The 24,097-nt window shown below is 38.3% G+C and overlaps 1 protein-coding gene across 4 annotated transcripts in view; it reads left to right on the top strand.

The window, feature by feature from the left end:
* The first annotated feature begins 3,495 nt into the window (after nucleotides 1–3,495).
* Nucleotides 3,496–24,097, top strand: part of NUDT9 (nudix hydrolase 9) — a 54,877-nt gene continuing 34,275 nt past the window's right edge. For 2 of the 4 annotated variants that reach the window (XM_030313473.1, XM_030313471.2), the window contains exons 1-4: nucleotides 3,840–4,230; nucleotides 16,013–16,252; nucleotides 18,994–19,089; nucleotides 21,267–21,353. In XM_030313473.1, coding sequence (XP_030169333.1) covers nucleotides 4,124–4,230; nucleotides 16,013–16,252; nucleotides 18,994–19,089; nucleotides 21,267–21,353 — 530 coding nt within the window. In that variant the 5' untranslated portion in view covers nucleotides 3,840–4,123. Of the gene's footprint in view, nucleotides 3,612–3,839; nucleotides 4,231–16,012; nucleotides 16,253–18,993; nucleotides 19,090–21,266; nucleotides 21,354–24,097 lie in introns of those variants that run through there. The other 2 variants (XM_030313474.1, XM_030313472.1) reach the window with 2 other exon arrangements.

The following is a 24,097-nucleotide window of genomic DNA, read 5'->3' as shown; positions in this document are numbered from 1 at the left end:
TGTGGCTTTTATCAATAGGATCTCAAGATGGCTGCTCCTTCTCTAGGAAATGTGCCCTCCCTTCAAGCAGGAATAAAGGAGGGAGGGGAAATTGTGAAGGGTTACTAGTTCCTGCTAAATCAGCCAGTCTCTTTTGCCCAGGAAAATAATGGCCTTCCTAGAAAACCCACACAGTAGGCTACCACATTCTTCTCATTGGCCAGGAAGGGTCCTGTGGCCCCTTTAGCTGCAGGGAGCACAGGGAGGTAAGTTTTTAACCGGACACATTTCTACATAGGACATGGAAGAAGGGAGAATGAATAAATGGGTACTGGGAAGCAGAGAGCTATGTCCAGCATACTGGCCCACCTCTCTGGCTTCACTGCAGATCACACTTTCCCCAGTTTACTACGATGCTTTAGCACATTGACCTTTCTGTTCCTTGATTATGGCCAAGCCCTTTCCTGCCTTAGAGATGTTGCACTTGCAGTCCTCTCTGCCTGGAATGCTCTCTACCCAGCTTTTCAGCGGCTGGCAGCTTCATGTCCTTAGGTGTCTCTCAAATGTGACCTCCTCAGAAAAGTCTTTGCTGACACACTTCTCCTGTAATATAGTTACTCCAGCCTCAATTATTATTTTACACAGTAAGTTATCTACTTCCTTCATAATATGCAATTCCTAGTTGGCTTAGTTATTTATAGTTGATTTATCTTCCCTAGAAAGTAAGTTTCATGAGAGCAGGACCTTGTTCATCTTGTTCCCAACTTTATTCCTGCCACCCAGGGCAGTGCTTGGTAAACAGTAATTAATCCATAAATATTTGTTATATAAAGAAATGGATAGAAAAGGGGGGAAACAGTTGGGATTTTTTTTTTTTTTTGAAGTTTTAAGCTTATTTGAGACAGAGAGAGAGAGAGAGAGAGAGAGAGAGAGAGAGGGAATGTGAGTGAGGGGCAGAGAGAGAGGGAGAGAGAATCCTAAGCAGATTCCACACTGTCAGCATGGAACCCAAAGAGGGGCTCGAACTGTAAGATTATCACCTGAGCCAAGATCAAGAGTCAGACACTTAACTGACTGAGCCCCCCAGGCGCCCCAACAGTTGGAATTAATAATCACTCTTATTTTTAGCATATGTAAAATTGATATCAGTAATTACATACACTGTTTTCCTATTTCAAAACATTCATTAGGTAGCTTAATTGGTAAAGCTTCTGACTCTTGATTTTGGCTCAGGTAGTGATCTCACAGTTGTGAGATCAAGCCCTGTGTTGGGCTCCACGCTGAGTGTGGAGTCTGCTTGGGATTCTCTCTCTCCCTCTCTCTCTCTCTCAAAATAAATATTTTAAAACATTCTTTATTGAGGATCTTTTGCCTGTCTAACTATTGTAAGAAGCCCTTAGAGTTGGTATGTGGTTACTACATTAAAAAAAAAAACAACAAAACCTTCACTTCTCTCTACTTAAGTTCTAATGATACCCATTTAATTTGGGATGTGGATAAATGGATGGTAATATAAAACAGTAAATATTCGAGATGGCATTTGGGTTCTACCCAAGAGTGGACTACAGGGCATGCTCACTACTCTAGCAGACTCTAGTACATGTCCCTGCAGGAAGGAACCCTAGAGACCCACTATCTGAGCTAATTATGGTACAGTCCTAGTACCAAGAAGTTGGTTTTGCTTGCATAGTTGTATAGTTCTTTAAGCTAAGTCTGCTCCAATCTCTCCTTAAGGAATGTAGAGGTAGAGGGGTGCCTGGGGGGCTCAGTCAAACAACTGACTCTTGATTTCAGCTGAGGTCATGATCTCAAGTTTTGTGAGATCAAGCCCTGCATCGGGCTCTGTGCTGGTAGTGTGGAGCCTGCTTGGGATTCTCTCTCTCCTGTCTCCCTGCCTCTCCCTAAAAAATAAATTAAAAAAAAAAAAAAAAAGTAATGTGGAGTTAGAAAACCAGAGCTTGAAGAACTTTCTATGAGAATTCCTTCCTGTCTCTTGTTCCTGGTCAGAGGTTTTGCAGCGCACTGCCTTCTCTTCTTCTTAATGACATTTCAGAGGGGCTGAATCTTTTATTTTTTTATTTATTTATTTTTTTAATTTTTTTTTTCTTTCAACGTTTATTTATTTTTGGGACAGAGAGAGACAGAGCATGAACGGGGGAGGGGCAGAGAGAGAGGGAGACACAGAATCGGAAACAGGCTCCAGCCTCTGAGCCATCAGCCCAGAGCCCGACGCGGGGCTCGAACTCACGGACCGCGAGATCGTGACCTGGCTGAAGTCGGACGTTTAACCGACTGCGCGCCACCCAGGCGCCCCGGGGCTGAATCTTTTAAACAGAGCCTGACTAATTACATTTCCAGTTTAAGCAGAGTTTAATGGCTGTCAATGACAAGAAGGGCAAAATTTATCCGACCAGAGGAAGGCATGTCCAGATATTTATTTTTAAAAAAGCAAACACACTTTAATAATAGTACTAGAACTGCCAAAAAATAAACAAACCTAGATACTAGTTAAAGCAATAAGGACACATTTTATTCAGTAATACTATTGCATGAATGAACTCAACTTCCCTGAAATAGAAGGCTGGAGGGTGCTAAGGGAAAGACACTGAGGGGTGTTAAGGGGCTGAGTTGATGATTCATGTGAGTAGGTCACCTGAGATGAAAGAAACTTCTATCTTTACCATAAAAGGCAGCAGTGCAAGTTGAAGAAAGATGCCCACTAAAGTTAGGCCCTTACCCTTTCACAGGCACTGGGAACTAACACAGAGTTATCTCCCTGAATGACTGCATTTGAATGACTGCAAAGTGAAGATTTCTCAGGTCCTTGAGGAAACAGTTCTGGCTGGTAGATTTATACATCACAAAGGTCAGGAAAAATATTCCTAACTCCAAGTCTAAAGAAACTGCTCTAAGAGAGGGGTGTAGGTTACTATTTGCCTATTGCAAGGTTTTTTCCTGGAACAGTCAATTCTCCTTAGCTTTTCCATGCAGGCATCTTAAGGGGGTCTCGGATTATCCTGCGGACAAAGCCTTAAACTGCTAGAAGCCATACTGGTTTCGCTGAGTCTCTTAGTGTAGAGGTTGTGATGGAGCTGTTACATGCCAAGAGTTATGCATTCTGTAGTCATCAGAATACTTGTAAAAGTTTGATTAATCTGGTTTTTCAGACAAAACTTTACAATGTGTGTCTATACCACACCATTGAGATTGTATGTTATGTACTTAAAAGTTGACTATTTGCCACATTAATAAAATAGTGAATATAAAAGATGAAAGCCAGATTACAAACTGTTTTAGACAATCTGAATTACCAATTTTCAGCCTGGCAGTTTAATTGTTGCCCCTTGTTTGTGCGGGGTGTTGCCTTGTATTCCTGCTCCAAGCTGCGTTCTTGGCTCACAGCTGGTTTACTCTTCCACAGGTTTGCTAAGGTCACATCCGGCAAAGCCTTGTCAAACTTAGCATTTGCAGTCAACAACTTGGTGAAAAAGGAAGAGAAAGCCTTAGGTGGAGTGCGAATCTCTTAACTACCTCCTTTTCGGGCAACCACTTATTCAGATACTAGGTCCCCGATGGTTCACTACAAGAGCTGCTTGTAACTCCTTCCAGCCGATTAAAAAAAACAAAAACAGGTAAACAACGTTCAATCCCTTTTTTTACTTTCTGCATTCCTCTCCCGCCCCCGTTCCAGCTCCCCATCTTCTTTTGTTTTCTCCTTTTTCTTGAGTTTTCCGGGTACATTTTCCCTCCGCCCAGCCCCAAGTACGCCTGCGCACACTGAGACGTCAAAGATCGCGAGCGCTGCGAGGTCGGCACTGTAGTTGCTTTACGGCGGGGTCGTAAAGTGCTGTTACGCACTTGGGACGCCACTGGGGTCCGCGTCGCTGCTACGCAGCGGCAGGCGCTGGGAGTGACCAAGTGCTCTGCTGGTTTGGTTGCCTGCGTCTCACTGTTGGAAGTGGGGGATTATTTGGGAAGGGCTCCTGGTTTTGTGTATTTTTGAGAAGAACGTAGATAGTCCTTTCCTGGAACGGGAGAGCGGCCCGGTCCTAGTGCCCGCTAATACTAGGGGCTGTGGAGCGGACGGAGGTTGTGGCCCTACCTAAGCGTGACCTCGCTCCGCGAAGCCGCCCGCGGGGCGCTGATGGCCGAACGCATTCTGGGAAAGACTTTAGCCACGGTGTCTCTCTCTGTGGCCTTGGCCTCTGTGACTGTCAAGTCCTCGGGCTGTTGCAGCATTCCGGCGTGCAGGTATTCCCCCTCCTAGTGCTGCTGGCTTCTCCTGAGCCCTTGCGTATGGGTGGGAACCAGCGTCCAGTGCTGCGGATTCCATAGGCTTTACTTGCGTCCAGGGTTTTTATAGTTGTATTTACGTTTTCAAAAAGGCTCCAAAATGTTTTATCTGCCTTTTGAGGAAAACTAGTGGTAGTGATATTTCTTGGTGTCTGATATTGAAACTTGCCATCCTGCCTAAGCCACCAACGTTATTGTTCTCCGAGAGTTTGGATGTGGTGGTGTCCCGTGTCACTTTTTTTTTCGGATTAGTACTTAAAATATTATTAAAATTAATACATGCATAAAGCTTAAAGAAGTGAACAGTAGAAATGGTGTAAAATGAAAAGTATAAGTTGTCATTCCTCCCTTCCACCTCTTATTTCAAATGTAGATATCTTTATCTACCTCTTTTTCTTGTTTTGCCAACTCGATAAATTTAGGGTTTTTTGTATCTCACACTGCCTCCTACGTTTTTTCTGTTTTTTTTTTCTTCTCTTAATTCATTCTTCAGTAAACACGGTGTCCTAGGTATTATATTAGGCACATAGTAATGAACGAGTTTTATGAGGCTGTCCCTCATTAAAAAAAGGAGTGGTTTTAAAAAAAAAAATTCCTGTTTGGCATGTCATGTTTCCTTTTGGCACAAAGAAATTCTCTTATATTCCCTCCCCGCCCCATTTTTGTCTTGTCCCTTTTTCTCTGGAACTCCTGTGATAGTTGTTGGACCTTCTGGATTGAATCTCTTCTCTTTTTCTCTCATTTTACATTCATCTTTTTGTACGATGTTCTTAGCGATTTTACTCAAATTTATCTTCCAGATTACTAATTCAGATTTAAGTCCTGTGCATTGTTAGTCATTTCTTCTATTGAATTGTAAATTTTGACAACCTTTTTTTTCCTGTAATTGCTCTTTTTAATAGCAGCCTTTTCTTATTTTATGGATATAAAAGTTCTTGAATCTATAAAAACAGTCATCAAAATAAAAAAAAAAGTATCTTCTGTTTCTTGAATTACCTGTTATAGGTCATGGTTCTGTTAATTTTCAGTACTTTTGCCTTCTGTTTTTTCTCAAATATCTGGTGGACACCGGTTTTTCACTTATATTTTGATTCATGTAGGTAATAGATATTATTTTCTCTAAACGGGATGATTGATAGAATATTGGTGTCATGTGCCAGGGCACGTAGACTGGAAGGTTTCAGTTGAAGGTGTGTGAGCAGGTAACAGGTGGACAGGCTGGGAATCCTCCTCTTTCCGATTTCTTCCAGACTAGCAAATTCTCTGCTGAGCATAGCTGCCTTAACTTTATTTCCTAGTGTGAACTGTAGTCCTATTAAGCCTAAATTGGTGCTATATTCTCTAACACCAATATTCACAGTAGAGGTCCTAATCTTTCATTTTAACTTTTGGCTTTATCCCAGGGGCAAACGTGACTGTTGCTAACTTGTTATTTGGGGAAGGAGGACTGATTTCCATGTTACTGTCCCGCTGCCCATGACATTTGGGCCCACTTATTTCAAGCCTAAAACCTCTCAGCCCTCCTTTTATAGGAATGGCATCTCTCATTCACCCTCTTGTTCATATTTTCAAATATAATTTGTTTTACTTTGGTTTTTGGTCAGTATGAGTCCATTTACTATCTATCTTCCTGAACAATTTCTTATTCACTGGTGGTATCCTATTCTCTCTCCTACCGTGGGTTTTGTTGCCTTTTATACATCTTTATCACTTTTCAGTAAGTTTTGGGGAGGGAAGGAATAAACATCTATGCTTTTTATAATGTAACATGGGTCAACCAAACTCCTATTAAAAAACATAAAATTAAAAAAAAATTACAAAATATTCTAGTTAAAGACAAAAAATCAAACTGTAAATTTTTTATAAGACTATTATTTACTTTTGAGAGACAGATAGAGGGGGGGAGTCCCAGGCATGCTCCATTCTATCATCATCAAGCCCCATGTGGGGCTCAATCCCATGAACTGTGAGAGCATGACCTGAGCTGAAATCAAGAGTCAGACACTCCACTCACCAAGCCACCCAAGTGCCCCCAAACTATATTCTTTGGAAGTGATGAATACTGTTTTTGATAGATGCTGCTAGAACAATGTAAAATTGTTTGGCAATTATTTTGCATTTTTATAATGCTGGGAACCCTAGGTGAACTGGGCTATATCTAAAACTAGTGACTAATTACTGACTTTCAAGAAAAAGCCAAAAGTGAAGCCAACAAGTACGTGTTCAGTGTTGGTATCTTATATTGCAAGGCATTCTGGAAGAGATGTAAGACATTTATCATTGAGAATTTTACCACTCTTAATTTGGGCAAATCCAGAAAGTCAGAATTTTGCAGTTGATTTTTGTGATTTGCCTCAACGGTTACAAATGTCTATTTTCTAGAAAAAAGTGATAGAACATAAAGATGTAGGGAGTGCTTTCAAATTTTCCAACAGCAGCTATCAGTGACATGTGGAGAACAGTGTGTATTTTATTCCTGTGAAGACTTACAAATGTGTAAGCTAAAAATGAAGTCAGGATACTGTAGCCTAATCTTAGGAGCCTGGAATTCAAAACCAACTTGTTTGGGATTGCATCCTGATTCTGCTATCAGTTGTGTGAGCTTGGTAAATTTATGTGGTCTTTCTGGGCCTTGGGGGTCTTATTTCTAGAATAAGGTTAATAGTATCTAACCTTAGAGTTGTGAGGACAAATGAGTATATATTATAGCACAAGAACAGTAACTTACACATAGCATGCACTATATACATTTAGTTACTATCATGGCTATTAGTATTATTGTAAATTTGCTTTATTTTAAAGCACCATATTGATGTTGTATTTCTTCAAGTTTGACCATTTTGGGAACTTTTTTTTGCTTTGTGAAATGAACTTTATAAGCTACTGAATTCTCACGTGCTTAGTCAGGTGTATTTCTTGCACCAATTCATTTGTATAATAAAAGAACCTAGGCTGTATATGTATATATTACATTTATTCTTGTTCTGTTTCCTTTTGGTGTATCATGTTTAAACTGTGGATATAGTAGCAGCTTAGCACTTCTCAATGTGGTAAGATAGAGTCTGAATTTTTACTGTTTTTTACAAGTTTTTAAAATTAAATTTGTTTTGGAAAAGTAAACAATTAGGCATGTAAGTTTCTCTTGTCAGAGTGGGTAGCAGATTTGTGCTTGCTGAACAGAGTCTCATACTTGGGAAAGAAATTTGGTACTTGGTTGGCATAGACTGGAACAAAATCAGTGTTTCCTGTTCAGCATCTCATCAGTACTCTTACTTTACCCCTGAACCATGAAAAGTAACTAATTTTATAACAATTCATTAGATACTAGGGCTCCATATGTAAAATTTTGCCTTTTTTTTTTTAAGTTTATTTATTTTGGGACTGAGAGAGAGAAAGAGCATGTGTGTGCACAGGGGAGGAGCAGAGAGAGAGGGAGAGAGAATCCTAAGCAGGCTACCCTCAGCATAGATCCCTGAGATCATGACCTGAGGCAAAATCAAGAGTCTGAAGCTCAACTGACTGTGCCACCCAAGCACCCCATATAAAATTTTGCTTTTTAAAACACACATACCTGAAATCTGTTTGCCACTTTTGGTAAATACATGTGTTCCGTATCTGTTCCCTTTTATTGAGTATGAGTTTAGGGTGGGTGAGGAAGATCTTATTTTGAGAGTTCATTGTTTGGATTTCCAACGCTGTGGCAACTTAGGCATGTACAGGTCATCATAATCTGAAAATAATGATTCTACCAATTTTGTTTTTTTAATTTTCTTTTTAAATGTTTTATTTATTTTTGAGACAGAAAGAGACAGAGCATGAGCAGGGGAGGGGCAGAGAGAGAGGGAGACACAGAATCCGAAGCAGGCTCCAGGCTCTGAGCTGTCAGCACAGAGCCCAACGCGGGGCTTGAACTCATGGACTGTGAGATCAGGACCTGAGCTGAAGTCGGATGCCTAACCAACTGAGCCACCCAGGGGCCCCATGATTCTACCACTTTTAATAAAATTAGTCACATGTCAAGTATTCTCCCCCCTCACACTCATGAATAGACTTTTACTGTTTAAGTTTTCCCTGATTGTTGGCTGTTTGACAGTACTTCACAGATGCAAGGTGAGCGTAAGATGAAATAGCAATTGTTTCAAAGTTTTTAAGTGGGATAAACGGAACAGTTGAATTACATATAAAGCTGTAGACAAACAATATGAAAGAAACCGTTTAGGAAGAAGAAAAGCTTGATAGTTTCTTAAAAAAACTAAATATACTCTTAGCATATGATCCAGCAGTTGCCCTCTTTGGATTTATTCAAATGTGTTGAAAAATTTAGATCCACACAAAAACTTGCATACTTACGTTTACAGCTGCTTCATAATTGCTGAAACTTGGAAACAACCAAGATGTTTTTCAGTAGGTGTGTGGATAAATAAACTGGTATACACAGACAATAGGATATTAGCTCTGAAAAGAAATGAGCTCTTAAGCCATGAAAAGATGTGGAGAAACCTTAGATGTACATTGCTAAGTGGAAGAAACCAATGTGAAAGGGCTACATACTGTGTGATTACAACTACATAAGGTCTTGGAAAAGGCAAACCACTGGAGACAGTAAAAATACCCTTGGCTCCCAGGGGTTGGACAGGTAGGGGTGAACTGGCAGAGCTCAGGATTTTTAGCACAGTGAAACTATTACACTATAATGGTGGATTCATGTCATTATACATTGTTCAAACTAGTAAATGTACTGAGAGAATGAAACCTAGTGTAAACTGTGGACTTTGGGTGATAATGTGTCATTGTAGGTGAATTGATTGAAACAAATCTACTCTTCAGTGGGGAATGTTGGTAGTGGGGGAGGCTGTGTGTGGGTGGGGGGTAGGTATAGGGGGTGGGGCTGAGGATATTTAGGTGTACTTTGGGCTCAATTTTGCTGTGAACCTAAAACTATTCTAAAAAAGTCTATTTAAAAAAGGGCAAGTAGGACCCCCTTGGCTACTTCTTCAATTTACACAGAGACAGGTAAATGGAAAATAAAACACCGCTCTTGTTAAAAAAGGTTGGCAGAGTCTGGGCGCCTGGGTGACTCAGTCCTTTAAACATCTGACTCTTGGTTTCGGCTTAGGTCATGATATCACGGTTTATGAATTTGAGCCCCACATTGGGCTCTGTGCTGCCTGTGCGGAGCCTGCTTGAGATTCTCTTTCTCTCTGTTCCGTCTTCTCTCTCTCTCTCTCTCTCAACAAATAAACTTAAAAAAAGTTGACAAAGTCAGTGAAAGGATAGTGTTTCCAACAAGAATGGTGTATCAAAAGATTGATTAAAGGAGGTCTTGGGGAAATTTTGATGAAGGCTTTTAATATTTTTGCCAGAATTATCCCTTATGATTTGACTGTGAAGGTAAAAGCAAAGGTTGCTATATTATGCAGTTACATAAGTTTCTTAATTTTTTTTTTGATTTTTTTGTTCTAAGGCTTAGTGTATAGATTTGGTTATAACTTATTGAACTATAATGTTGACATTTATTTTCATAATTTAAAATTTCATTTTAAAAGGTGAAGCTACATATTCAAACTCTTTTTCACTACAGTGAAAATTTGTTTGGTCTCTACTTAAGTGGCCCTCTGTTACTTTCATGTGAGGAAGGACTTCTTGCATCTATGGTTGGCGGGGCATTATGCCAAACAAGGGATATAATGTTTAGCTAAAACAGGTGTGCTCCTTGTTCTCCATTTGTTTACAGTCATGTGGCACCCTAACAAGTGTAAAATCACAATCGTAATTCAATGAAGAAAAAGAAAATAGAGCTCTGATAGCATGTAGCAGGGAGAACTTATTTCTCCTAGTAGTTAACGAGGAAGACTTGCTTGAGGAAGTGAACTTAGAAGTTCACTGAAGGAAGAATGTAGGTTAGTAAGGTAGAGGAGGAAGCTGTTGCTGGTCAGTGTTATGCCCAGAATTTGTGATCCCCAAAGACCACCAGGGAGCCGAGTCCGATGCAAAAGCAAAGAGCCTTTATTCGAGCTAGCTCGAGCTCAATCCCCTACCTGCACCGACGAGTCGGTGAGATACCAGGGAGAGAGAGCGAGTTTCAAAAGAACAAAGGTTTTATTGGGGCCTGGGGGCAGTTGGTGAGGTAATGGCTATGGCCTCAGCTGATTGGCTGGGGAAGGGTCCGAGTCCTGTTAGGCAGGTGAGGGGGGGTTACTCAAGGGGAGAAAGTGTGGTCAAGGTGAAGGACACAGAACAAGATGGAGTCGGCCGGCGTAGGCCCACCCTTTCAGTCAGGCCATATGGAGAGGGAATGTGGGCATTTTTAGGCACTGACAGGTCATTTGGCAAAAGCACAAAGGAGCGAGGTGGAGGGTGATAGGCAGTCCTTGTAGGTCAAGTTAAGAATTTAATTTTTGGGGGGGCACCTGGGTGGCTCAGTCAGTTAAGTATTCGACTTCGGCTCAGGTCATGATCTCACAGTTTGTGAGTTCAAGCCCCGCATCAGGCTCTGTGCTGTCAGTTTAGAACCTGCAGCTTGCTTCGGATTCTCCCTCTGTCTCTTCCCCTCCCCCACTCTCTCTCTGTCAAAAAATGAATAAATGTTAAAAAATTTTAAAAAAAGAATTTAATTTTTTAAATAATTTTTTTCTATGCAAATATAAATACATAAATTGACCTAAATGCATAAATGTGATCACTCGTACTTCCTTTTACTGGTATGTTTGGGTAGTTTTCTTTTTCTTTCTTTCTTTTGCTCACTTCCTTTTCTCCTCTCTTTTTCCTGTTGTTAAAAAGCAGAATTCAGCCAAGTAAATTGAGAGATCTAATAGACTTAATGATTTGTGAATTGCGCAGCATGGGGTCTAGCAAGTAGAGGGGAGTGGGGAGGTGTTAAAATGGAAGGTTTTTATAGAAAGGAAGTGGGGGCAAGAAGGTTATTAGCACAAGAAAAGGATTGTTCCAGCCTAGGTTGCTTTTCCTTAGGGGGTAGAGGAGGGGGTGTTACTTTGAGGATTACCTCGTCTACCTTTGGGAGACAGAGAGGGCCCAGGTGTCAGATTACCTCATTAGCTGATTAGACTGGTAAAGACTACATTTTTGGTGGAGGTTGAAGCTTTGATTAGATTAGGTATTAAGACTCAGTTTGAGGACTTGGCCTAAGTGACACCATTTTGGGCCAGTAGTTTTCTTTTTAACACTTTCTTATCCCTTCTTCCAAACCTCTTCCCTTTCAGAAAAAGGGTGAAGGGGAGAGCCACCCCCCTGTTTTCTTCCCTCCACCTTTTCCCTCCTTCCCTTCTTCCTCCCTCCCCTTTACTTGTCTTTCCTTCTTCTACCCACATTCACACCACATTCTCTAACCCATATTAAGAACTTGATGATATGGATCCTTTTATATTATTCCCATGCTCGTGAAACAAATAGTATAGACATTTGCAGTAGGCAAAATAATGGCTCCTAAAGATGTCCACATCGTAACCCCTGAGACCTGTGAATACTTTGCCTTATATAGCAGAGAAGACTTGACACATGATTAAAGTTAAGGACTTTGAGATGGAAAGGGTATCTTGGCTTTTCCATGTGGGCACAATCTGATCATGAGTTAAAAAAAAAATGGAAAAATGTTTCCAGCTGTGGTCAGGGAGGACTATACTGAAAAAGGATCAAAGAAAGATTTGTTGTGTGTTTTGAAGGAGGAGGGAGGGAACTGTGAGCCACAGAATAGGGGTGGTTTCTGGAAGCTGGGAAGGGCAAGCAAATGGATTTTTCTCTAGAGCCTCCAGAAAGGAATCCAGCCTTGACAACTTGTTGATTTAACATTGGGTGCCAAAATGATGCCGTTTTAAGTGTTGGGGTTCTGAGCGTATGGCCAAGAAAGAATTCTTGAGACTTCTTTGGTGCAAAAAGGTGATTTTATTAAAGCACAGGGACAGGATCTATGGGTGGGAAAAGCTGCCCCAGCATTGTGAGGAGAGACTGATTATACACTTGGGAGTTGGGGGAGGTAAAGTCAAGGGAAGTTCCCAAAGGGATTTTCAAATGCTCAAAAAGACTCAAAGGATACTGGAGGCCTAGATTGTCCTGCTGAGGTTATTTTTCCCTCTAGCAAAGCCTTAACATTAAGATGTAGGGAGTTCCTGGAGAAATGTTATACTCTGCCTGCCTGAAGTAGTTGTTGATAGGCTGCAGGTTATCAGGAAATTTAATTTTATCTGCCATTTCTTTCTGCCTTTGTTTCCCACATCATTGTGAGACCTGTGTCTGACTTATAACCTGTAGAACTGTAAGATAATAATTTTGCATTGTTTTCAGCTGCTGAGTTTGTGGGAGTCTGTTATGCAGCAATAGAAAACTAATAACATTATGTACATACTCTTAAATATGTACTTATTTTTTGTTACTGCTTTTTAAAAATGGGATCATATTATACATACTATTCTCCATCTTGCTTTTTCTTTTCAACAATACCTTGTGAAAATACTGACAAATTACTTTATGTCATTATTTTTAATAGCTACTTAATGTTTAATCCATGGTGTGGCTCTTCTAAACCATCCCCATATTATTACGCATTTCTTTTACTTCCCATTGAACACTGCTGAAATAAGCATCTTTTATATATATAACTGTTTCGTTGTTGTTGTTGTTTGTGGGATAGATTACCAGGAATGAAATTACTGGGTTGAAAGATATAAATATATTAATCGTTGCCAGATTGCTTCTGAGAAAGTCAGTAACAGTTCACATCTCTACCAGCAATATTTGGGAGGTGGTGTTAACCTTTTTGAAGGTTTGTCAGTCTAGTTGGTAAAAAGAATTTAATGTTACTTTAATTTTCATTTTTTTATTGCTAGTAATTATAAATCATCTTTTTAAAAAATAATCTTTTCATGTTTCTTGGCTCTTGGATCTGCTTTTCTGTAACTGTTTAGTCCTGTAATTTGCCCAATTTTCTATTCCAATTTAGCCTTTTCTTGCAATTTGTAACAATGCTGTATATTATAGATATTAATCCTTTGAATGTCATCTACATTACAGTCTATAGTTTGCCTTTCCCCTCTGTTGATTGAGTCATTAGGGCACAGCAGTTCTTAATTTTGATGTAGTCCAATTTATCTTTTTCTTTGTTGCCTGTGCTTTTGGTTATATCCAAGAAATTATTGCCAATATTAATGTCATGAAAGTTTCCCTGTATGTTTTCTTCTAAGAGTTTTATAGTTTTAGGTTTTATGTTTGGGTCTTTGAACATTTTGAATTAGTGTTTGCATGTGCTATAAAGTAAGGGACAATCTTCATTTGCAGGTGCATGTCTCATTTTCCCAGCACCATTTGTTGAAAAGACTGTCCTTTCCCGTTGAATAGTCTTGGTGCCCTTGTTGGATATCATTTGACCATATGTGTGAGGTTTTATGTGTGAGTTCTCTGTTCTATCCCACTGGTCTCTATGTCTGTCTTTATGCCTGTATGATACTGTTATCATTACTGTAGCTTTGCAGTAAGTTTTGAAATTAGGAAGTATGGCACCTCCATCTTTTTCTTTTTCAGGATTGTTTTGGCTATTTGGGGTCCCTTGTTCCTGATCTTAGAGAAAAAGCTTTCAGTCTTTCACCATCACTCCAAAAAGTTGTGGGCTTTTCATATATGGCCTTTATTATGTTGAAGTAGTTTTCTTCTAGTTTGTTAAATGTTTTTGTGAAAGGGTGTTGAATTAGGACAGACTTTCTGCATTACTTGGGATGATCATGTGTTTTTTTCCTTCATTCTGTTAATGTGTATTACATTGATTGGTTTTTGTATGTTTAAAGATGCTTGTATTCCAGGAATAAATCCCACTTAGTCATAGTGTATAATCCTTTGAATGTGCTATTGAATTCTGTTTGCTACTATTTTGTTGAAGATTTTTGCATTGATAGGCATCAAGGATATTGGTCTGTAGTTTTCTGATAGTCTCTTTGTCTAGCTTTGGTGTCACAGTAATAATGCTGGCCTCATAGAAAAAACTTGGGAAGTATTCCTTCCTCTTCACTTTTTTGGAAGAGTTTGAGTTTTAATTCTTTAAATGGTTCATAGAATTCACCAATGAAGCCATTGTCTTTCAAGCTTTTCTTTGTTGGAAATAAATAAGGTTTGGTATCACCTTTTAAAATTATTCATATAACCCTTTCAAGTTTCACCACTTGCCCACAATTTTTTTTTTTCTTTTTTGGTTCAAGAACCAATCCAAGATCACTGATTGCATTTAGTTTTTCTTTTTCATGTCTTTTTAGTCTGCATCTATCTGGAAGAGTTCCTCTGTCTTTCATGATGTTACCAGTTGAAAGAGTACAGACATTTACTCTGCAAGTTGTCCCTTGACCTGGATCTGTTCTATATTTCATGATTAGATTCTGGTCATATATTCTTGTGAGGAGTACCTCAGAAATGATCCCTGTGTACTTCTCAGTGTATGGTGTCAGGAGGCACAGGATGTTGACTTATTTTACCATCCTGTCACATTTTGTTTGTCTTAACCATTTGTCTCAAAGTATAGTGAGAGCAGGGGAAGGGAGCTGTCATCAGTTCACCATGTTCTCAGAATCCTTTTTCCACTTTAGATGTCATCACTTAGGGTCATTAGGGAATTTAGCCTTTATTTTAAGAATAATGAGAAGCCATTTAAGTTTTTAGGCAGGAGAAGACATGAAACATTTTTGTGTATGCTGTGAGGTAGAGGTTCAGTTTGTTTTTGTATATATTTTCTACTTACTTCAGCTCTGTGCCTTTTTTTCTTTTAATGTTTATTTATTTTTGAGAAAGAGAGCAAGCACAAGGAGGGGAGGGGCAGAGAGAGAGGGAGACACAGAATCTGAAGCAGGCTTCAGGCTCTGCACTGTCAGCCCAGAGCTGGACCTGGGGCTTGGACCCATGAACCATGAGATCACGACCTCAGCTGAAGTCAGAGGGTTAACCCACTGAGCCACCCAGGCACCCCTCAGTTCTGTGCCTCCTAATGTTACTTTAAATTTTATTCTGAAGTTTACAATTTGTATATTCATTATAGTCTGACTTCAAGTAATATTACATTACTTCATATACAATGTAAGAACCTGGCAACCTATATTTTCATTATCTTGTCCTTTGTGTCATCTTTGCCATATATTTTACACGTGTGTTAGACTGTAGACCATTTAAAAAAAATGTATTCCCTCACATCGACTTACAGTTTTCTTTTACATTTGTTTTTATGTAATTTTCACAACAAACTTCTCCAACTTTTGTGCTAACGAAAGTAAACCTGTTCCTTTTTCTCAGCTAAAAGAAATTCAGTGAGTAGATTCAACTAAGATCTAGCAATATTAAAAAAATTTTCATATTTGAAAATAATTTTCTCAGATGTTGGGCTTCTATACGTTGAAGTTCAAAAGTATGTTTTGGGGTCTTTGAATTAGGTTCTTTATTTTTTAATTTTAATTTTAAAAAATGTTTTAATGTTTATTTTTGAGAGAGACAGAGCATGAGTGGGGGAGGGGCAGAGAGCAAGGGAGACACAGAATAAGAAGCAGGATCCAGGCTCTGAGCTGTACGCACAAAATCCAACATGGGTGTGGACCCGTGAACCATGAGATTGTGACCTGAACCAAAGTTGGATGCTTAACTGACTGAGCCACCCAGGTGCCCCATAGGTTCTTTATTTTTTCTATTTTGGTATGTATGTAAAACATTTTTCTTTTGTTTTCTTTGTTTTTTGATTGTTTTTTTTTTTTTTTCTTTCCAGAAGCTCATTTTTATCCTGTGGGTTTCATCTTAACTCCAACATCATGTCTAGTTCTAATGGTGCCAAAGAGAATTCGCACAACAAGGCTCGAACATCTCCGTATCCTGGTTCAAAAGTCCAACGCAGCCAGGTTCCAAATGAGAAAGTAGGATGGTTTGTTGAGTGGCAAGACTATAATCCTGTGGAATACACTGCTGTCTCTGTCTTGGCAGGACCCAGGTGGGCCGATCCTCAGATCAGGTGAGCAAACTAGTCAGTGTTAGCTGGTAGCTGGGTGTAAGACGGAGAAGAGAATGATTGTATTTGTAAATTACCATTTTGATAGCTGAAAAATCATTTTCATCTAGTGCTTGACTTTGTTATAAAGCAGTTTCCAACATTTGGCTGGGATTCTTGCTAAAGCTAGACAGTCCATGTTTGCTTATTCTTTTGGGAGTTTTATGATCCTTCCAAAAAGGTAAATCTATTTTACTATGGAGATTTTTGTTTTATGAGGTGACAAGTAGTGGTATCTGTTTTCATTTGTTCTGTTTAGGTTATCAGTAGAACATCTCTTATTGTTATTTTCCACCATAGCTAGACTTGTATTTGAAGTAGTGAAAATATTTTTCAGAAATTTTTCAGATTACCAAGAACAGCATGATGATAAAATTGGAGTAATGTGATAAAATAGAAAAGGGATAAAGAAGAAAAAAACTCAAGCAAAAATCCTTTGACTGAATTCATAGAAGTACATTGATTCACATTTTCTATTTATGTTCTTTTTAATGAACACGTAGAGTGTTTAAATGTACTGAGTATGAACTAGGTACTGTACTAAACGTTTTATAAACATTATTTTATTCTTACAACTATTCTGGAAGATAGGGTTATTTGTGCTTTATAGAAAAACAAAACACACACAAATGGAAGCACACTAAGTTTGTCCTTTACATATTGTCACAGAGCTGCTAGTAGATGGTATAGTGTGGACTTGAACTCAGTCTGACTCCAGAATTCATGCTCTTAATCACTCTGCTAAGCTGCTACCCTAATTTTAGAACAGCTTTACAAATTTGATTCCATGGGAAAATTTATTATAAATGCCTCGAGGCATAATTTAGTCAAGTAAGTAAAAACTGTTGCAAGTTGGATAGATCCAGTATTAGTTCTAGGTTAAACTTTACTATGGACTTATTGCTGTGACTAGATTTTGACATACAGTTTCCCTATTTTGTTCAAAGATGTGTTTGTCATTTTGTGATACTACTTGGATTTTAATTAATCATGAAGCTAATCTGTAGAGAAATTTGTAGCTTTAATAAGTTGCATTTTCCCCATTTTGAGTATTTACATATTTGCACATACATTATACATATACATTATACACAAAATTGATGTTGGTAGGGGTGCTATATAGTGTAAATAGAGGAAGATTGCATACATTTTCTTATTTTTCATTCAGCTTAATTTTTTTTTTTAAAAAAAAAATTTTTTTTTTTCAACGTTTATTTTATTTTTGGGACAGAGAGAGACAGAGCATGAACGGGGGAGGGGCAGAGAGAGAGGGAGACACAGAATCGGAAACAGGCTCCAGGCTCTGAGCCATCAGCCCAGAGCCCGACGCGGGGCTCGAACTCATGCACCGCGAGATCGTGACCTGGCTGAAGTCGGATGCTTAACCGACTGCGCCACCCAGGCGCCCCACATTCAGCTTAATTTTTAAGAGTTGAATTTATATCACCATCTAAAATCAAGCTTTACTACCGATATTAATATTTCAATTATGATTATGTTCATGTTTTTTTTTTCCTCTGGTGAATTTCTAGAGTCCCAAGAGCATTGTAACCCTGGCTGTATAATTTCATGATTTTTACCATTTAATTATTTTTTATTTGTGTGTTAGATGGAAGATTGGTTAGAAGTTTTGAGAGAGTTTTTGGATCATTCAAATTGGAAATTATTTCCAAAATAGAGCAGAAATATTTCTATGTTCTCTTAACTGATATTAAAGCAAGGAAAAAAGTGAAACTTCTGTCAGAACCACCTATGAATTATGTAGTGCTATACAACTCTTTATTCACTATCAACACAGTTATATCAGTGATTTTGTAATGGTGAGGAAAGTAGTATATTTATGTCTACTTTGAAAATAAATATTTTTTAAAGTTTATTTTGAGAGAGAGTATGAGCAGGGGAGGGGCAGAGAGAGAGAGGGAGAGAGAGGATACTAAGCAGGCTCTGCACTGTCAGCACAGAGTCCGACATGGGGCTTGAACTCAGGAACTGTGAGATCATGACTTGAGCTGAGATCAAGAGTTGGATGCTTAACCAACTGAGCCACCCAGGTGCCCCAAAAATATTTTTATTGAGGTATGACAAATGAAATAAAATGCACACTTAAGTGTGCAGCTATAGCTCAGAACAACTTTTTATTTCTATAGCTGTAACTACCATCCAGATTAAAATTCAGAACATTTCTAACATATAACATTGATTATAATCTAGATCATAGTTATTATGAAGTTTTGGGGTAAATTCACGGTTTTGTGGATTTATTTGATGAAAATATTAACCAGTGTACATTTGAGGAAATTAAAATTACTTTGAGACCGTAAAAACATCAAGATATCACAGAGAATATTATTTCTGGAAACCACATAGGAAACATTAATTGCAATATTGTGCCCACAGACAATTCTTCCATGCTGATAAATGATGTAGACTTTTTTTGTACCGTGTGGGAGGAACTGTGGTTTCTCTGCCTAGTCCTTCCCAGAGGGATTATAATATGCATCCTTGTATTGTAAGGTGTTTTGGTTAACTTTTTTCTTTTTTTTCCAGAAACTGTTTTGAAGGACTAAATGGATTTGTAAATGAAAACTCTTAAAAATTTTAGTTTCAGGGATACTTTATTATAAATAACAGGCTGACTGGCGTTAGTAAGCTGTTGGTAGTATTGGGCCATTATTTCTTATTTTGCTTTGGTATTCTTATTACAGTGAAAGTAACTTCTTTCCCAAGTTTAATGAAAAGGATGGGCATGTTGAGAGAAAGAGCCAGAACGGTCTATATGAGATTGAAAATGGAAGACCCAGGTAGGTACTGGGGATGGATATCTTACAATAAATAGGTCTTCAAAAGGTAGAAAATGTAATTAACATTTATTGAGTGTTTGTGTGTGCCAGACAATGTACAAAAGAATTTATATATGTGATCTGATTAAATCATTACAATAACCCTGTGGGTGGATATTTTTAGTTCCATTTACAGATAAGGAGAGAGAATGTAAGCAATTTGCATATAGTAAGTGGCAGAGGCAGTATTTGAGTGCATTTTTTTGTAACTCCACTTTGAAGGTAGAAATAATTAGTTGAATAAATTAACAGAGGAAGGATTGAGAATTGTATGTTTATTAGTTCTTTATTAAATTTATTAAATTAGTGCCTTAAACTAAGAATTTACCCAAACATGTAAGAGTAAAAATAAAAATAACCCAGTAATTTAACATCAAGATTCTTTCTGTACTTTTAAAAATGATTTTTATACACAACTCCAACAATTTCCATTTTCCTTAAGACATTATAAAAGTTAGGAAAAAATGTAAAAATTAGCATGCCCCAAATAAAACAAAGAAGGATCAGATTCTGTAATCATGGTTTTTGTCTTGCAAAAATGTTGCAACTTGTATTCTTCCTTCCTCAAGGACAAGGCAATGATCTGGCTTCTCTCACCACAACCTGGTCCTTTAGTTTTGCTAACTCTTTCTTTGGTCATAATTTAACTTTTCTGTCTTTTTAAGTCAGACCTTCTTTGCATTTGACTTATTCCTTAGGTTCTTTTCTGGATAAAAAAATATATTAAAAGATATTTATCCATGAAAAAGGATAGGCAGCAAAGGCAAGACAGCATGTTGTTTTAGTCAAGAGTCTAATGGAAACAATTCTAGCTGCCTTAGTAAAAAGTGAACTTTAGGATTATGGGGTCATCTCAAGCAGTCCGAAGTGTAAATGCAGCTAACTTTAGGTAGAATTGAAAATCTGTCTCTGCTTTTCTTTCTATGTTGCCTTTATTTCTCTTTCACTGCAAACAACTTTCTCTGCTTCTCAGACTATAGGGTAGTCTGTGTGTCTTTTCCATAGTTTCTGATTTACCAGTTATAAGCTTGGTCATCTATAAAAATGAACTTTCACTCTTTAAATATTGGCTTTGATCATTTGTGTTCAGGGATGTATACTTATTTGGAATAAAACATAGTTGCTGGCCACCCTGCCCCTCCTCCTGTGAATTTGAAAAGTAAAATTATTGTCACCTGGGCAGGTGCCTTGTCTTAATTGAAAGTCTTGCTGATATATTTTTGGGTCTAGTACAGTATAAAAATTCATTCAACTTGAATAACAGTCACAAGGAAGACCAGAATAAAAACAGATGGCTGACAGGGAAAATTTTGGCTGTTTGTGTATTTACTTTCATATATTGGGAGGACAAAAGATATAATCTTAAAAAGGTAAGATTGTAGATTAGCGCATTTTACTGGGACATAATGAAAGTTGAACATTTAAGGAATATTCATTGGAAGAAAATTACTCAGGCCTGAGTGTTGCTATGTTCACCTGACAGACTTTTTAACATTGGGTTGTGCTAGTGGTTAAATAGTTGGCGTTTTTATAAAATTGTTTTCTTTAAAACTTGAATTTTGGTATATTTGAAATCTTGAAATATTGAATAATACTACCTCATTATATGCTACAAGATATATATTATTGGTAATAAACATCCAGAACCCACTGAGAAAACATTTTCTTTAAAAAGTAACAAAAATAATGGAAAGGGTTGTATGAGATGAGAGTAAGAAAAGGGGATGTTGAGAAGTGAAGAGAAACGTGGGTATCTTGAATGATAAATCATCATTGTTGTAGAGCTAGAGGATCATTAGGTGCAGACCATTCATCTGCCCTGTTGTAAGAGTCCAGTAAGGTGTTAGTTTGAATTTAGGAGTATACGTGAAAACTGAAACAAATTCTCTTATAGAACAACTTCAGAAATGAGATCTTCCTCCTGGATCAAGCCCAAAGCTTAAGACGTGCACAAAAGAAAAGTTAAATAACAGCATAAGGAAATGTGTGATTTTAGTGGCAGATATGTGATAGCGTTCCTGGATTTGGGAGGAGATACTATTTCCCTCTTACTGCACTTACTGCCTTCTTTTGGGCCATGTCAAGTTGGGTTTAAAAAGATGAACATATTCAATTGATTTTCTATATTCTTTTCCCAGAAATCCTGCAGGACGGACAGGACTGATTGGCCGGGGGCTTTTGGGGCGATGGGGCCCAAATCATGCTGCAGATCCCATCATAACCAGGTAAGAATGAAAAAAACCATTTCAATAGCAAAGAGCCAGGTGATTGGAGAAATATGGACTGTAACTATGTGTTTATACACACACACACACACACAAACGTATGTATGTATATGTACACATGTATAAATATATGCGTTTGTATACATATATGTACATGTGTATGTATATGCTCATAAGCGCAAACACTGGAAATGTATGTTAAAAAATTTTTTTTTAATGTTTTTATTTATTTTTGAGACAGAGAGAGACAGAGCATGAGCAGGGGAGGGGCAGAGAGAGAGGGAGACACAGAATCTGAAGCAGGCTCCAGGCTCTGAGCTGTCAGTACAGAGCCCGCTCTGGGGCTCGAACTCACAGACTGTGAGATCATGACCTGAGCTGAAGTCAGACGCTTAACTGACTGAGCCACCCAGGCGCCCCTTGAAATGTATATTTTAAAGGGTCTTGATGTGAAATCATACTGATGTGATATAAGTGTAAAGTTGTAGTTTTATATGAGTAGTTATCTGAACAAAGTTAATTCACATAGTGAATTTACTGAACATCTGTTTGTTCTCAAAATTGAGTAGGTGCTTTGGAGGACATAAAAAAAATAAAAGAATTCTACGTTTCAGCTCCCTATCACAGAAGAGCTATGGCTTCATTTGTAAGATGAAAAATATGAAATAAGAAAACGTGTCAAGGTACAATGGGTGAGACAGTCTGCTTTAAAAATTAGATTAGATGTGGGTTGTGATGACGGTAAACTGGAACACCGAAGAAAGGCATTATGAAGGAGGCAGACTTGAGCTGAACTTGAAGCTTGGATAGGGGGACAACAGGAGGCCTAAGAAAAAAAGCTTATAGTAGTATCTATTTGAGTTTTTTTTTTTTTAATATGAAATTTATTGTCAAATTGGTTTCCATTCAAAACCCAGTGCTCATCCCAAAAGGTGCCTTCCTCAATACCCATCCTCCCTCCCATCGCCAATCAAACCTCAGTTCTCAGTTTTTAAGAGTCTCTTATGCTTTGGCTCTCTTCCTCTCTAAACTCTTTTTTTTTTCCTTCCCCTCCCTCATGGACTTCTGTTAAGTTTCTTAGGATCCACATAAGAATGAAAACATATGGTTATCTTTCTCTGTATGACTTATTTCACTTGGCATAACACTCTCCAGTTCCATCTACGTTGCTACAAAAGGCCATATTTCATTCTTTCTCATTGTGTATATAAACCACAATTTCTTTATCCATTCATCAGTTGATGGACATTTAGGCTCTTTCCATAATTTGGCTATTGTTGAAAATGCTGCTATAAACATTGGGGTACAAGTGCCCCTATGCATCAGTACTCCTGTATCCCTTGGGTAAATTCCTAGCAGTGCTACTGCTGGGTCATAGGGTAGGTCTATTTTTAACTTTTTGAGGAACCTCCACACTGTTTTCCAGAGCAGCTGCACCAGTTTGCATTCCCACCAACAGTGCAAGAGGGTTCCCGTTTCTCCACATCCTCACCAGCATCTATAGTCTCCTGATTTGTTCATTTTGGCCACTCTGACTGGCGTGAGGTGATATCTGAGTGTGGTTTTGATTTGTATTTCCCTGATGAGGAGCGATGTTGACCATCTTTTCATGTGCCTGTTGGCCATCTGGATGTCTTCTTTAGAGAAGTGTGTATTCATGTTTTCTGCCCATTTCTTCACTGGATTATTTTTCGGGTGTGGAGTTTGGTGAGCTCTTTATAGATTTTGGATACTAGCCCTTTGTCCGATATGTCATTTACAAATACCTTTTCCCATTCCATTGGTTGCCTTTTAGTTTTATTGATTGCTTCCTTTGCTGTGCAGGAGCTTTTTATCTTGATGAGGTCCCAATAGTTCATTTTTGCTTTTAATTCCCTTGCCTTTGAGGATGTATCAAGTAAGAAATTGCTGCGGCTGAGGTCACAGAGGTTTTTTTCCTGCTTTCTCCTCCAGGGTTTTGATGGTTTCATGTCTCACATTCAGATCCTTTATCCATTTTGAGTTTGTTTTTGTGAATGGTGTAAGAAAGTGGTCTAGTTTCAGCCTTCTGCATGTTGCTGTCCAGTTCTCCCAGAACCATTTGTTAAAGAGACTTTTTTCCATTGGATATTCTTTCCTGCTTTGTCAAAGATTAGTTGGCCATACTCTTGTGGGTCTAGTTCTGGGATTTCTATTGTATTCCGTTGGTCTATGTGTCTGTTTTTGTGCCAATACCATGCTATCTTGATGATTACAACTTTGTAGTAGAGACTAAGGTCTGGGATTGTGATGCCTCCTGCTTTGGTCTTGTTCTTCAAAATTACTTTGGCTATTCGGGGCCTTTTGTGGTTCCATACAAATTTTAGGATTGCTTGTTCTAGTTTCTAGAAGAATGCTGGTGCAGTTTTGATTGGGATCGCATCAAATGTGCAGATAGCTTTGGGTAGTATTGACATTTTAACAATATTTATTCTTCCAATCCGTGAGCACAGAATGTTTTTCCATCTCTTTATATCTTCTTCAATATCCTTCATGAGCTTTCTATAGTTTTCAGCATACAGATCTTTTACATCTTTGGTTAGGTTTATTCCTAGGTATTTTATGCTTCTTGGTGCAATTGTGAATGGGATCAGTTTCTTTATTTGTCTTTCTGTTGCTTCATTATTAGTGTATAAGAATGCAACTGATTTCTGTACATTGATTTTGTATCCTGCGACGTTGCTGAATTCATGCATCAGTTCTAGCACACTTTAGGTGGAGTCTAT

The sequence above is a fragment of the Lynx canadensis genome, chromosome B1 (genome assembly GCF_007474595.2).
Source record: "Lynx canadensis isolate LIC74 chromosome B1, mLynCan4.pri.v2, whole genome shotgun sequence".
In the NCBI taxonomy this organism is placed as follows: domain Eukaryota; kingdom Metazoa; phylum Chordata; class Mammalia; order Carnivora; family Felidae; genus Lynx; species Lynx canadensis.
Note: the sequence above shows the minus strand (reverse complement) of the source record. Positions and strands in the feature narration are given on the sequence as shown.